At 38.6% G+C, this 13,800-nt stretch overlaps 1 protein-coding gene across 3 annotated transcripts in view; it reads left to right on the forward strand.

Annotated features, from left to right (window-relative positions):
* The window catches only part of ADGRG6 (adhesion G protein-coupled receptor G6), a 140,415-nt gene that overhangs the window by 3,702 nt on the left and 122,913 nt on the right, over window positions 1-13,800 (forward strand). For all 3 annotated transcript variants that reach the window (XM_030316474.1, XM_030316475.1, XM_030316476.1), the window contains exon 2: window positions 4,375-4,475. In XM_030316474.1, the coding sequence (XP_030172334.1) occupies window positions 4,375-4,475 (101 nt within the window). The remainder of the gene's footprint in view (window positions 1-4,374; window positions 4,476-13,800) is intronic.

The raw sequence follows: 13,800 nt of genomic DNA on the forward strand, positions 1-13,800 counted from the left end.
GAATCATCTGAAAGTAAGTTATATATGCCAGGGCTTCAGGGTTTACTTTTTTAATTGAACATTTTATTGAGATAGTTGTCGATTTACAGGCAGCTGGATGAAATGGTAGAGATCCTATGTACCTTTTACCCAGTTTCTCCCAGTGGTAACATTTTGCAAAACTGTAATACAGTATCACAACCAGGAGATTGATACGCTATCCTTTTTTTCAGATAGTCCTAGTTTTACATGGAGTGTATGTGTGTTTCTCAGGGTTGCCTTTTAATTTCACCCGGGGTACAAGCCATGGTGCAGTGGATGCTTCTGCTCATATAAGAGTCAAGATTTGTGCAGATTTGAAGAATAAACCTTTCTACCTTTTTGAAATGGGGGGGTGAGCCAAACTTAATAAAAGAACTTGAGTGATAGAATAGCACTTTTTCTTTTTGTTCATTGCTTGAGATCAGGAACATGATCTTTAACCAAAAGGAGAAATACAATTCTGCTCAGACTTGAATGAACCAAATTCTGTTCTTTTCATTCTAGAAGAATTAAGGTACTCTCTTTGCCACTCCTCATGGTCCTTTGTGAAAAGATTTGACATAGAAATACGGTTGGGATCTGAGGAATAATCTGTAATTCTGACTATTGCTAGTAATAATAGAATTAGTGCCGTGTCAATTCCTCCACTGATTTTAAATTTTCTTCATCAATTTCTCCTTAAGTTGGACTTTTAAGGAGTGAAGAGGTGGAAGACGTTCGGTTTTCTAGACTACAGATTATTTCAGTGATGCGTTTGGATTGAGTCACGTTCATAAGGGGTCATTCTGACATTAACAACAATTCAATAACAGGGTTAGGTTCTAAAGTTCCTGAAATAGGACTCAAACATATTGTATGTTGTAGCCTGTGCTGATTGAAAAGTGGAGCAAGTTTGCAGTGGAGGTGTCTTGGTTCTCAGGGACAGGTGAATTGGAAGCCAGGTGGCATTGGGATGTGTTAGCTCTCCCACCACTGATTATGTGATCTTGGGCAAGTTGTTTAGTATTGTACTTTCTTTTTTCTTGCCTGTGAAATGATAGGTTTCATTGCTTGGATTTACATTTCATGCTTAGATGGTTTTCAGGTGACAGAAGTCTATGTAGGACTCTCCTTTACTTAAAAATGTTCTTGGTCTCTTCAACAGAACTTTGAGGCTACGACTCAAGTAATACAAGATTGTATTATATTTTTTTGTAGCTCCTATTTAGAACCTTAGTAACCCTGATCTGGATTTTCCGTTCTTGTGAGAAAGTTATTTAAATCTCAGGGATGTGTCTTTGCTAAGCGATCCCCTGAGAAGACACATAGTGCTTTCCTTCCTCTGTTCTATTCTTAATTTGTTTGTTTCTGTTCTTCAGTAAACAGTCAAGTGGATGAAAGTTGACCAGTCATGAGGTTTAACTTTGGTTACGAGTGCTTGCCTTGTGCTGGGTTCCTTTTCAATATGAAGTGATGGAGTCTTGGGAACCAGAATGCATGAAGCCCTTGGTCATTATTTGCAGCTATTGTCTGAAAGGATACAGCTTCAGGATTGACTATGGAATCCCTAAATAAGAACCTGTTATAGCAAAAGAAAGTTGCGTTACGAAATAATACTCAATGTTGCCAAGCTAACAAAGATGATTCCTTAAGGATTTTTTTAAGTTTATATATTTATTTTGAGAGAGAGAGAGAGAGAGAGAGAGAGCATGAGAGAGGCAGGGGAAGAAAGAGAGGGAGAGAGAACTCCAAGCAGGCTTTGTACTCTGAGTTTAGAGCCCAAGTTAGAGCAGAGCTTGAACTCACGAACTGTGAGTTCATGACCAGAGCCGGAATCAGGAGTTGTATGCTTAACCGAATGAGCCACCCAGGAAACCCTCCTTGAGGATTTTTTAGAGAGCACATAAATTTGAGAGGAGACCATTCTCCAAGTATTGACGAAGGAAAATTGTCATGTGCCGTAGAGATTAAGAGGCTGGGAGTTCTCTCGAGCTGATATTCTCGAATATAAATGGTAGGGCTGGTAGCCAGGTTTGATTGCTCTGCCCCTTTATGTTTCTGGGCCTCAGTTTCCTCCTCTGTGGGATGTGAAGGTTAGACTTCATCTTTGATATTCCCAGCTCTAAACTTCTTTGAATATATAATTGTGTTTGTTTGTTTGTTTGTTTGTTTTAGAAGCATGCTAATTCATCCATGACCTGAATGGGAAACACCTCATTCATCCAAAATGAATGGACCCATTCTTCCAAATGAGTGAGCCTTTCATGTGATAGAAGTTTATCATCTCCCCTTTTTAAAACACTTACTAAGTGCCATGCAGTAGTGACTCTGTCTTTTCGATGGATGACATCCTATACACAGAAGAGAAAATAGTCTCAGCATTTTAAGGACTTGCCTCTAAAGTCACACAATAAATTGAGGCACCAGGTTGTAACTCTGTGCTATTCCAAAGCTCACATCCATTCTTATTATATTATTATGATGTACTGTGGCATATTGCTTCCCATAAGCAGTAACATTGCTTCAAATTTCAAATATTTTGGATGGATGTATTTTAAAACATACCCTCCATACAGAAAACTACTCCTCAGATCTTAAGCTTTACCTGGTTTAGAATTTCCATTAGGAACCAAGTGATGCTAGAAATTCTAGTTGGGTGAATATAAAAACATGGCATGAATATCAGGTACCGCTCAGAATTTCTGGATTAATGGCAGGCATGAGTAATCCATCTCATTTCTGTTCCCAGGTGATCCAGAAGTAGTCACAAAGTCAATTGATTGGTGTTAGTTTAAAACATCATATGGTCCATTCTTGTTTAAGGCTTTTCTTTTGATTTTACTGTGGACGAAGTAACCATACTTACATTAGAAAGCCCAGGGTAGTAGTAACAATAATAGCTAATATTTGTTGAGCACTTGCTAGGCAAGTGTCAGGCACTGTTCTCAAAAGACATGCTCTAATTTCATCATCCAGCAGCTCTGTGGATTGGAGTTTCTGTTTTACAGGTGGAAAGTTGGAAGTGCAGGGAGGTCCAGTACATTTCCAAAGGGGTGCATAGTTTACAAGTAGCAAACCCTGGTCTAGCTCACTCTGGAGCCTGTTCGCCCTGCTATGTAGGTGGTCTCTAACAGTAAAGGATGGACTGGAAACATCAAAAGAAATCATTTGATGTCTATTTTTTTCTCCTTTGAGTATTTCCTTCCCTGCGTATCTGGTTTTGTGATTAGTATTACGTATTTTACTCCAGATAAGCAAGCTTCAGGTAAAGAAGGTGTTACTGTGATCCTAAAGTATCTGATTAGTTGTTTCTCTTTTTAGAAATAAAGATTCTCAACTGTCACCTGGAACCATGGAAACTCCCTTTAGAGACTTTTAAGATCAGGAGTTTTTGTTTTTGTTATTGTTTTTGTTTCACTGCTACGTAACCATTTTCCTGCTTCATGGCTCTCTTGCTAACCAGTCCTTTTGTGGGCCCTTACGGTGGCTTGCTGCCCCATTCACTGACTTGTCTCTTTTGATGGAGGTGAGTCAATGAAAGGTTTCATACCACTGTTTTAAGCCAAGATAATATGGATGTTCCTGTCTAAATTATTGGTAGGTGCAATTTTGAGTTTAAAGACGAGACCACTGTAGAGTTAATTGTAGTTTCTATAATACTTGGTGTTTGGTAGCCACTTGAAAACATTGATAGCTATCATGTACAAAGTAGTTATTCTTTTTGGATGTTAATGCTTCATTGCTTAATTTAAAATAATTTTTTAATGTTTATTTATTTTTGAGAGAGAGAGAGAGAGAGAGAGAGAGAGAGAGAGAGAGCGCCAGCCAGGGAGGGGCAGACAGAGTGGGAGACACAGAATCTGTAGCAGGCTCCAGGCTCTGAGCTGTCAGCACAGAGCCCGGTGTGGGGCTTGAATTCACGAATCGTGAGATCATAACCTGAGCCAAGTCGGACACCTAAGCAACTAAGCCATCCAGGCTCCCCTTCGTTGCTTAATTTTAAGGGAAAGAAGGCAATTGGGCACCTTATTTTCATTTTAAATTGTTTCCATTTGTAACACAGCAGATGTCATAAAACGAAAGCATTTCCTTGAAGTCTACATTTTTGGGAGATTATAGGAGAGGTTGATATAAAAATCCTCTGGGGTAAGACGGGCATGTGACTGGTGATGCTGAAGGTTGAAGCTGAAATTGCTTTAGTTTTTGATTAATGAATTTGAATTATCTGAATATTTCCCACCTTCGTTGGGAAACCGCCTATTCTATAACGATTGCTTTTTTCCAGTCTCTGCTGAAAACCTGCGCTTTGACTGTCATTGTCCTACTGCCTTCCTGGACGCTGAGTGTCCTGATGGTTGCTTTCTTGCATTGCAGGATGATTCACTCAGATCAAATGTGGAACTGTCGTTGGAAATGGAAGCCAGGTTCTCTTCCGTTCTTCATTGCTCTGTGTCTTGTACATGTTCCTCTTTCAGGTGAGTAAGACCCTTTCTCTTTCAAACCCTGAATTTAAGAGTGGTCACATTGCTTTTAGTTTCAGTGTGCTATTCATTTATTTGTTATCCTTTTCTGTTTCCATTTCGGTCCTTACAGGCTTTTACTGCCCATGGCCTCTCTGACTTCTGTACGAATAGTATGACTTTGATCATTGTTCTGTTTTCTAATGAGTGTATTTCTTTAATCTTTGCTGCATTTCTTTTAGCTGTATTTATTTGTGTAGCCCATGTTGAATGATGAGATAGCTACATATCTGACATTAAAAATGTGCTAGCTGTTTCTTCAACCATTGAACAAATATACAATATTCAAGTCTTTCTCTTTTCAAGTTTTCATAGAATCATTTATGGAAAGTAAAGACTTTACTGTTTTTATTTATCCTGATTTTCTTACCATGTTGCAGCATGAGATAGGAATTTGAAATTAAGTTTTTAGATCGTGAGGTTTATTTAGCTAGCCTAAAAGGATGTGAAAAAGTTAATTTTAATTACAGTATTTTTGGAATAAAAATATCAAATCTGTGTAATTACAGTTTTTTTCTGAACTTTGAAATAAGGTCCTTTTAGTTATGGTTGCAAGCTACATTTTCTATCGTCAGCTAATTGTATGAATGAGCCAATCAGAACCTGAGGAATGGGAGTGATGTTTAAAAGTTAACTGTTTCTTCATTATCTGGTTTTGTTCCTGAGCAAACTGCATTTCTCTTAGGTCCATTTTCTTTTACTCTTTTTTTCTTTAATTGCTGTATTCATTCAGTTTACCGTATTTGTTTTTTAGAGGAAAATTGTTACTCATATAGTGTTATGTATTACATGTGCTTAATCAAGGTTTTATACATTCCATATTTAGGTTATATATCTATACATTATAAACAATACGTTTAATGAATCATGAAAATAGATTACTCTAAAATTGTTTATTCACAGGTTAAGAAATTCAAGTTATATTTAATATATAAATATTTCTTTGCAAGCCATCAAGTATTTTAAGAGTTTCAGCTACTCGGAAAATTCCTGGCACGTGGTTTAATGGCCTCAAAACAAAACAGATTCTTTGAAGTTTCTTTTTTTGTGTGTGTATTTGTTTCAATTCCATGATAAAGCCACTCTTTCTTTGTTTTACTGTCATTGCCAAAAGAGGAAAAAAACTTGTGAGGAGAACTGAAAACTAAATATACATTGGATTTCTTTGGTTCCAGTGTTGAGCTTTTTCTTAGCTTTCAAAAGTGACTCACCAAGAACCCATCACATGATGTGAAGTAAGTTATGAGATTAAAATTAGTTGAAGTCTAGTTACTTTCATTTGTGTTAGGTCATGGCATTTGTCAATTTTCAAGGCTCCTTCAAACCTTAAATTGAGACTTTTATTTTCATGTCAGTGTTTTAATTGATATATCCACATTCATTTTAATCACTGGAATAAATGAAATGAAACACATGTTCTCAGACTAATTAAAAGGAGTCAGCTGACTGGGGCTTGGATGAGGCAAGGGAAGCACCTAGGTTGCAGAATTGAAGGAGGCAGTCGTTATCAGGGTCTTGGGAAACAAAGTCCTTACGTTTGTTTTTAAGTTACTGTCTCACACAAATCTTTTTTAAAACTTCCTTTCCTTACTCCACACTTTATGTGTATCACGTAAGGCTTTGTGACAGACAATAATCTGTGTTTACTCATGAAGCCAGAACACTTTCTACCTATTTATCTGGAACCATGACTTACTCACAATGCCACCACTTTACCCGTGAGGATCTGATACCACAAAAAATACGTTAGGGATTATTATTGGCATTTTAATATAAAATGTTTGCCTTACAACTCAATGTAAGTTTCCCTAAAATAATGCATATCAAAACTTGAGATGTATGTAATATTCAGAGTCCTATCTTTAAGTCCTAGGGTAACTCTGAATAACCTGTATTTTTGAAGAACGTGTGGTGCTTACCTGTGATGTTGTATCACAGTGTATGCACCCTCTGACTCTTTCACTTCTCTGTGTGACCCCGATGTGGTCTTTTGGAGTCCAGTGGCTTTTAATGGCATCTTGATGCCAAATCCAGTTTGTCAGCCCTGGCCCCTTCCTTGACCCTGGAGTCACCTCTATGGTTGCTTATATATATCTAAAATGGGTCTCAAACTTCACGTGTGCAAACAAGACTCTTGATTCCTACCTCCTATCCCCAAATCTACTTCACTTTCAAGCTGTATAATCCATACCACTACATCCTGCTGTTCTCCTCTTCACCTTACTATTTTCTAGACCTATTGGCCCGCCTGTTTCTTAACCATGCCTTCCTAGGACCCTCTTCTTCCTAAACTGCACACACCTGGTTCTTTTTTTTTTTTTTTTTTTTTGACACTCAGATCTTAATCATTACCACCTCAGATAAGCCTTCCTGTCCCCGAATTCAAAGATGCCCCTTTTCACTCTCTTACCATGTTACCCTTCAGTGATAATCTTTATAGATTTTGGTTGCTCCCTTGAGTGTTAATGTTTTGGTAATTTGGCTATGACAGCTGGAGTAAAGGTTTTGACAGAAAACCTCTTTTGATTGTTAAGATTGACACCTAGGTGAGAAGATTAAAAATTAGAATACCGTAGTTTAATTTGGATAACATCCTTAGTTCAATTCATATCATAGAATTGCAAGAAGAAGTCTTCTGCTAGGTACGTTAATGTCTGTAGTTTCACGGGGCATTTACCAAGCAAGTAGTATAAAGTTTTATGCCCTTCAGTATTTAAAAAAGCAAGGTCTCTTGACAAGTGATGAATATAACTTTCAATAGGAACTGTAATCAAATTACAGCTGAATATTGAAACTAGTCCCACAGAAGCGTAAATTAAAACAATAAGACACGATTTTTTAATACACTAGCTCTATACTATTTAGAAATGTTGATAATATCCACATCCAGTATTATCACCTTTGCTGGGGAGAGGGCACATGCTAACATGGTTGGCTCTGTCCCTTGGGAGAGTTAAGTAGGCAACATTGTTTAAAAATTAAGAATTTGTATTTTCTTTAATATATCACTCCCCCGGGTGTAGGTATCTATCTGACAGAAATTTTAAAAACAAACAAACATAATATGTAGAGAAATATAGGGGCGCCTGGGTGGCGCAGTCGGTTAAGCGTCCGACTTCAGCCGGGTCACGATCTCGCGGTCCGTGAGTTCAAGCCCCGCATCAGGCTCTGGGCTGATGGCTCAGAGCCTGGATTCTGTGTCTCCCTCTCTCTCTGCCCCTCCCCCGTTCATGCTCTGTCTCTCTCTGTACCAAAAAAAATTTAAAAAAAATAAACGTTGAAAAAAAAATATGTAGAGAAATATATACCAGTATGTGAACTGTAACATTGTAATAGCAAACATTGTTATTCAACAGGGGAATGATTTTGTAAATTATTTTACATTAATACTATGAAATACTGTGCAGTCATTCCAAACAATGTGGTCAAACTGTGTATATTGGCTTTGAAAGATGTCAGTGATAATGTTAAGAAACAAACTGCCAAACAGTATCCCAGGTTTGTAATAGGTTGTATTACAAAACTGAAATGTGTTATGTATGTGTACGTTTGTATCAGACTGTATAAAAATTATAGTAAAACATAGACGCATGTACACGTCAGGCTTTACAATGGGTCACCCTCAAGAGCATAGGTTGGAGCGAGAAGGGAGAAGGCAATGGAACTTTATACAGCTCAGAATTATTTGCCTTGTTACAATGAACGTTACTTTAATAACTTGGAAAAACAAACAGAAGAAAATCTGGTAATTTTTTTTTTTTTAAAGCCACATTAAAAATGGCCAGAGAGGCTGTGGATGTACACAAATGTTACAATTTTCTGTTAGACACGTAACCGTTACTCTGGCTCTTCCCTTACTTGATAGGCATCTCTTAAAGGTATTTCAAATAATAACCTCTTTTTATGTAGCATGACACTCCATGACTCTGAAGATGAATGATGGTATCTCAGGCAGACTAAAGGTTACCGCTTCAGAAACAGCCGGGAGCCAATGAATTCCTAAGCAACCAGGGGCCTGTTTCCATACAGATAGCCTTAGTCATGAGCGCTGAGGGAGGGGCCTCCCTTCTCTCCTGAAAAATCGATGATATCAGCAGATTATTTCAAAGCTCAGTGATAGATCAACAACTAAAAGGGGGAATGTTTTTGAAAGTGCAATCTGGCCTGAATTGTGTACTTTCTAGCCCAGAGTGCAGTGCAGTTCTAGAAGGCAGGTAGGTAATTGGGTAAAAGCAATCTTGTGCTGTTTGTTGATTTTTCTCATGATCAAAGAAGAAGCAATTATTCTATAACATCAATTACATTGAAGTCTGTATTTATGTGTTAGGCATATCACTTTATACTATTTTTGTATTTGGTCAAAGAGGCTTTCAAATGCATAGAAAAATAATCCTTTTACAAATCTGCCATGTGTTTTTGGCCATTTTATTATTAATGTGTCTGAAAGATAAAGAATAAGGTTCTGATTGTGCAAACCATTCTTTTTTTTAAATTACAGCATAGTTGGGGCACCTGGGTGGCTCAGTTGGTTAAGCGTCCGACTTCAGCTCAGGTCACGATCTCACGGTCCATGAGTTCGAGCCCCATGTCGGGCTCTGTGCTGACCGTTCAGAGCCTGGAGCCTGTTTCAGATTCTGTGTCTCCCTCTCTCTCTGACCCTCCCCCATTCATGCTCTGTCTCTCTCTGTTTCAAAAATAAATAAATGTTAAAAAAAAATTTAAAAAAAAATTACAGCATAGTTAATATACACCGTTCTATTAGCTTCAGGCGTACAATGTAGTAATTCAACAATCCCATACATCACCCAGTGTTCATCATGACAAGTACACTCCTTATTCCCCATCACCTATTTCACCCATCTCCCAACCCACCTCCCCTCTGGCAACCATCAGTTTGTTCTCAGTAGTTAAGAGTCTGTTTCTTGGGTTGCCTCTCCCTTTGTCTCCTTCCCTTTGCTCATTTGTTTTGTTTCTTAAATTCCACATATGAGTAAAGTCGTAAGGGATTTGTTTTTCTCTGACTGACTTATTTCACTTAGTGTAATATATTCTAGCTCCATCCACATCATTGTGAATAGCGAGATTACATTTTTTTTGATGGCTGGATAAGACTCCGTTGGATGCATATACATCCCACATCTTGTGATATACATACCATGTATCATACCATACCAAATATACATATCATATCTTCTTTATCCATTCGTCTATCAATGGACACTTGGGCTGCTTCTATAATTTGGCTTTTGTAAATAATGCTGTGAATCACTCATCGTCAGGGAAATGCAACTCAAGACTACAATGAGGTATCACCTATCACCTGTCAGAATGGCTGAAATAAAAAACACAGAATCAACAAGCATTCGTGAGGATGTGTGGAAAAAGGAACCTTCTTGCACTGTTGGTGGGAATGAAAACTGGTGCAGCCACTCTGGAAACAGTATGAAGGTTCCTCAAAAAGTTAAAAATACAACTACCCTACGATCCAGCAAACTGTTTCATCAAATGAAAAAAAAAAGTCAGAATAATGATCAAGTGACTAACAGAAAATTACACTGTCTAGTAATAAAGTTTGTTTTTCAGTTAGAGTCAAAATGCTCCAAATTACGGTCCCTAGGTTGCCTTCAGCTGAAAGGCCGTTTTCTTATTCTGCACTTGAGATTGGAGGAGCCAATGTGATCGAGTAAACAAACCCCCAAGTTTGTACACAGAAGTTTCCTCAACGCATCTTCCAGATAATTTCCCATGTGTACCCTTGAGGAGATGATCTGAATTTGATGTAGGGAACTATGAAATCCTATTTTGGGGTCATAAAGCCAATCACATAGATGTGGAAAGAGGATGACTAGTCACCACGGTGACAATTTTACGTGACTGGGCAGCGTGATGGGGCCAGTGATGAAACGGGCCCCACTTAGGCGGCATCAGGAAAAGAGGGTAGTCAGCTGAGTCCTGCTGCTCCCTGGCCAGGTCACACCGTCTCTGGGCATGGTTGCCGTCCTTTAGACAGAATCCGTGAGCAGGAGCAAGAGCAGGCAGGGCCGCTTGGTGATGAGCCTTGAGTGGTCAGAGGAGCGTTTCGGGGCATCTCTGTCTCCCCTGTGCCGTGAGAAGCCTGTGTGGGGGTGGGCTGCCCCTGGAGACTGGAGTCCTTTGTCGGATACCACATTGTTGCTTTTGTGTAACAATTTGTTTTGTGTTTGAAAGAGTAAAACTCCTGCGGAAAAACAGAAATCAGAGAAATGTCACATTTACTTTGGAATCCTGAAGTCAGTCAGAGTAAGGTAGTGGTCTTCAGATATTTGAAGCCTGGTCCTTTGGAAGTGATAACAGACTTTATCTTACCTCCCAGCAAAGATAAGACGGTTGAGCTGGTCCTCCAAGTACCAAAGGACTCTCCTAGCGATTGGTTGCCAAGAACTAAAACCAGCTATCCTTCACATTCCTCATCTCTGGAAATCAGGACACAAAGAAGGAATCTTAATACTGAAGAACAATTGATACTAAAAATCTTGAAGGGCCCCTTGGCCTACCGCTTAACTATAGAGGGAGTGTGTGTGTGTGTGTGTGTGTGTCTAGTTTTTTGAGGCACATATAGTCTTAATTGTTTTACGTCAAAAGTTTCCTCTGTGTGTGTTTCCTTTCAGTTTAGCAGGGAATTTTTACATGGAACTGGAGATTAGGCAGGAAACACCCTCTGACAGAAGAAGCCTGTGGGAACTCTAGACTTTGGCAGGTACAAAATTTTCCTCAACTTTCAAGTTAATAATTCTTTAAGGAGTTTTCATTTTATTTTCAGCAAGTGGAACATGTGCTCTTTGACACCTTTCTCACTCCGACTGCAATGTCATAGGATTCTGTAAGGAAGGAATGTGGAAAAGAACAAAAGGGAAAAGAACCAAAGAGGGGGGAAGAACTTATTCCAAATTTAAGAAGTAAATATATCTTGCAGGGTGGGGCAGCAAAGGAGGGAAGTATAGAGGTTAGATGAGAAAACAGATTAATTCCACAGTGAGCATGAAATCACAATATTATAAACATCCTTTGTCTTCCGCTGAACTAAGACAGTTAAACACCTGAAAGGAGAATAAGGTCTTTTGCCAGCACACAGGTAGGGCTATCACCAGTTCAGATAAACCTTTCTAACTATTAAAAAACAAAACAGGGCGCCTGGGTGGCTCAGTCGGTTGGGCGTCCGACTTTGGCTCAGGTCACGATCTCACGGTCCGTGAGTTCGAGCCCCGCGTCGGGCTCTGGGCTGATGGCTCGGAGCCTGGAGCCTGCTTCCGATTCTGTGTCTCCCTCTCTCTCTGCCCCTCCCCCGTTCATGCTCTGTCTCTCTCTGTCTCAAAAATAAATAAACGTTAAAAAAAATTAAAAAAAAAAACAAAAAAACAAAACAAACAAAAAAAAACCCAACTCTCTGAGAGGAGTGAATTAGTCCAGTGGGGGCTACAATAACTATCCTATTTCTATGATTAAGACTAATTATCTTGTTTTTTTTTTTTTCCAAAAAAATCTTTTAAATTATGTATAGCCAAGTAATCTCTCTTTTTAGATGAGCTCATTTCTTGGGAAAATAGGGTGAATTATGATGCATTTCATGTGAAAATATTAGTTTGCAGTCATTCTTAAATCAGCTTCCTCTTAAACTTGTGGTTTAGAAATGATACACTTTTTAAAAAAAATTTGCAAAATTCTTTTCATTACAACTCTTATGTAAGAGTCAAAAAAGTTGTTTCTAACGCAGTCTGCTTTGAGCTTGTGCTGCTAGTTTATATAAAGAACTGTTCACACTAGAGCTCAGATGATAGATTGTATCTGCTCAATTAAAAATCAGGTTCTCTTTTTCTTCTCTGTAATTATAAAATTACACGAGTAACTATTATTAGTCTGGGCAAAGCTACAGGAATCAACTACTTTTCGTACTTTTTGCAAATCTCTAAACAAAGAGATCTTTTTAGAAGATTTCTTTACCTGGTCAAAACTTGAAAGAGTATTGTCAGAGTGAAATTACAGATCTGAAAAAAGAAAACAGTCTGAATGGTAATATTAATCACTGCTTTTAAACACATTCACAGTTCTTTCTTTCCCTTTCTTTCTTTCTTTCCTTCCTTCCTTTCCTTTCCTTTCCTTTCCTTTCCTTTCCTTTCCTTTCCTTTCCTTTCCTTTCCTTTCCTTTCCTTTCCTTTCCTTTCCTTCCTTTCTTTCCCTGAGGTATATACAATGAATACTGGCCTGTATTGAGAGTAGGTTACCAGTTTTGCTGCATTACTGGCTTTATCAAACAGAATTGTAAGGCACATGATGAGAGTTTTCTGGTCCTGCTGATTTTGGTGGCCTCAGTGATTGTGCTATAGGGGGGAAGAGTGAGACGTTTAAAGATATTTTGCCTTGGTGTTAGGTATTTTACAGAGAATGAGCTCCAAGTATGCTCACTAAGGGCATTGTGGACTGTGGCCCCCACCCGTCCCGAATGCTCTTAATCACCCTGTGTCTTAATCACTCATCTCCTGGCTGGTCAATATTAGCTTTTTACTTGGACTGCTCATCACATCTCTTTTTAGAAGGGGAACCTGAAAATTCTGTTACTTGGAGGGAGCTCATGACCACAGCATTTCTATTCCAATACTGATGTCTCAATAAACAATGCAGTTTGTGGCTTTTCTCCTGGAGCCTTTGCTAATTTGACATCAGACATTTTCCGTCCAGTTCCCCCTTGACGCTTTTGCTGGTGTTTGGTTAGGATTCTCATGACTCACCATTTGACCTGCTTACATATCTCTCACACACGTATTAGAGAGGTCTGCACCTTTTAGTCAGGATGTCAGAAGAAAGTCCTCTCTGAATTTTCAACCATTTCTTACATTTAAGGCGCTGTTTATACGTATAATGCTATGATTGTGTGGCCCCAGAAGAAGTCTCCAGTAAACGTGTAGTGAATGAATCAAACTGCTTTCCAAACTGCCCATCTGTGATGGGATTTCCCTTAGCAGGGAGAGTCTAGATTTAAGAGTTAGGCCTTCTTAATCAGAGCCTTTCCCCTCCTGCTAATATTATTAAAATATGTTGAACATTTGTGAGAGCATTATAGTATTTAAATACCAGACAGAGAACACAGAGTTAATATTGCTTCTCCTAAGTGCTTTTAAAAACTAAGGGATATATTATGGTAATATTTGAGTGGTGTGTGTGTGTGTGTGTGTGTGTGTGTGTGTGTGTGTGTGTGTGAGATATATTAGAGAAAAATCATGGTCTTTGATGTCAAGGGGTTTTTGAC

This window comes from Lynx canadensis, chromosome B2, assembly GCF_007474595.2.
Source record: "Lynx canadensis isolate LIC74 chromosome B2, mLynCan4.pri.v2, whole genome shotgun sequence".
NCBI classification, from domain to species: domain Eukaryota; kingdom Metazoa; phylum Chordata; class Mammalia; order Carnivora; family Felidae; genus Lynx; species Lynx canadensis.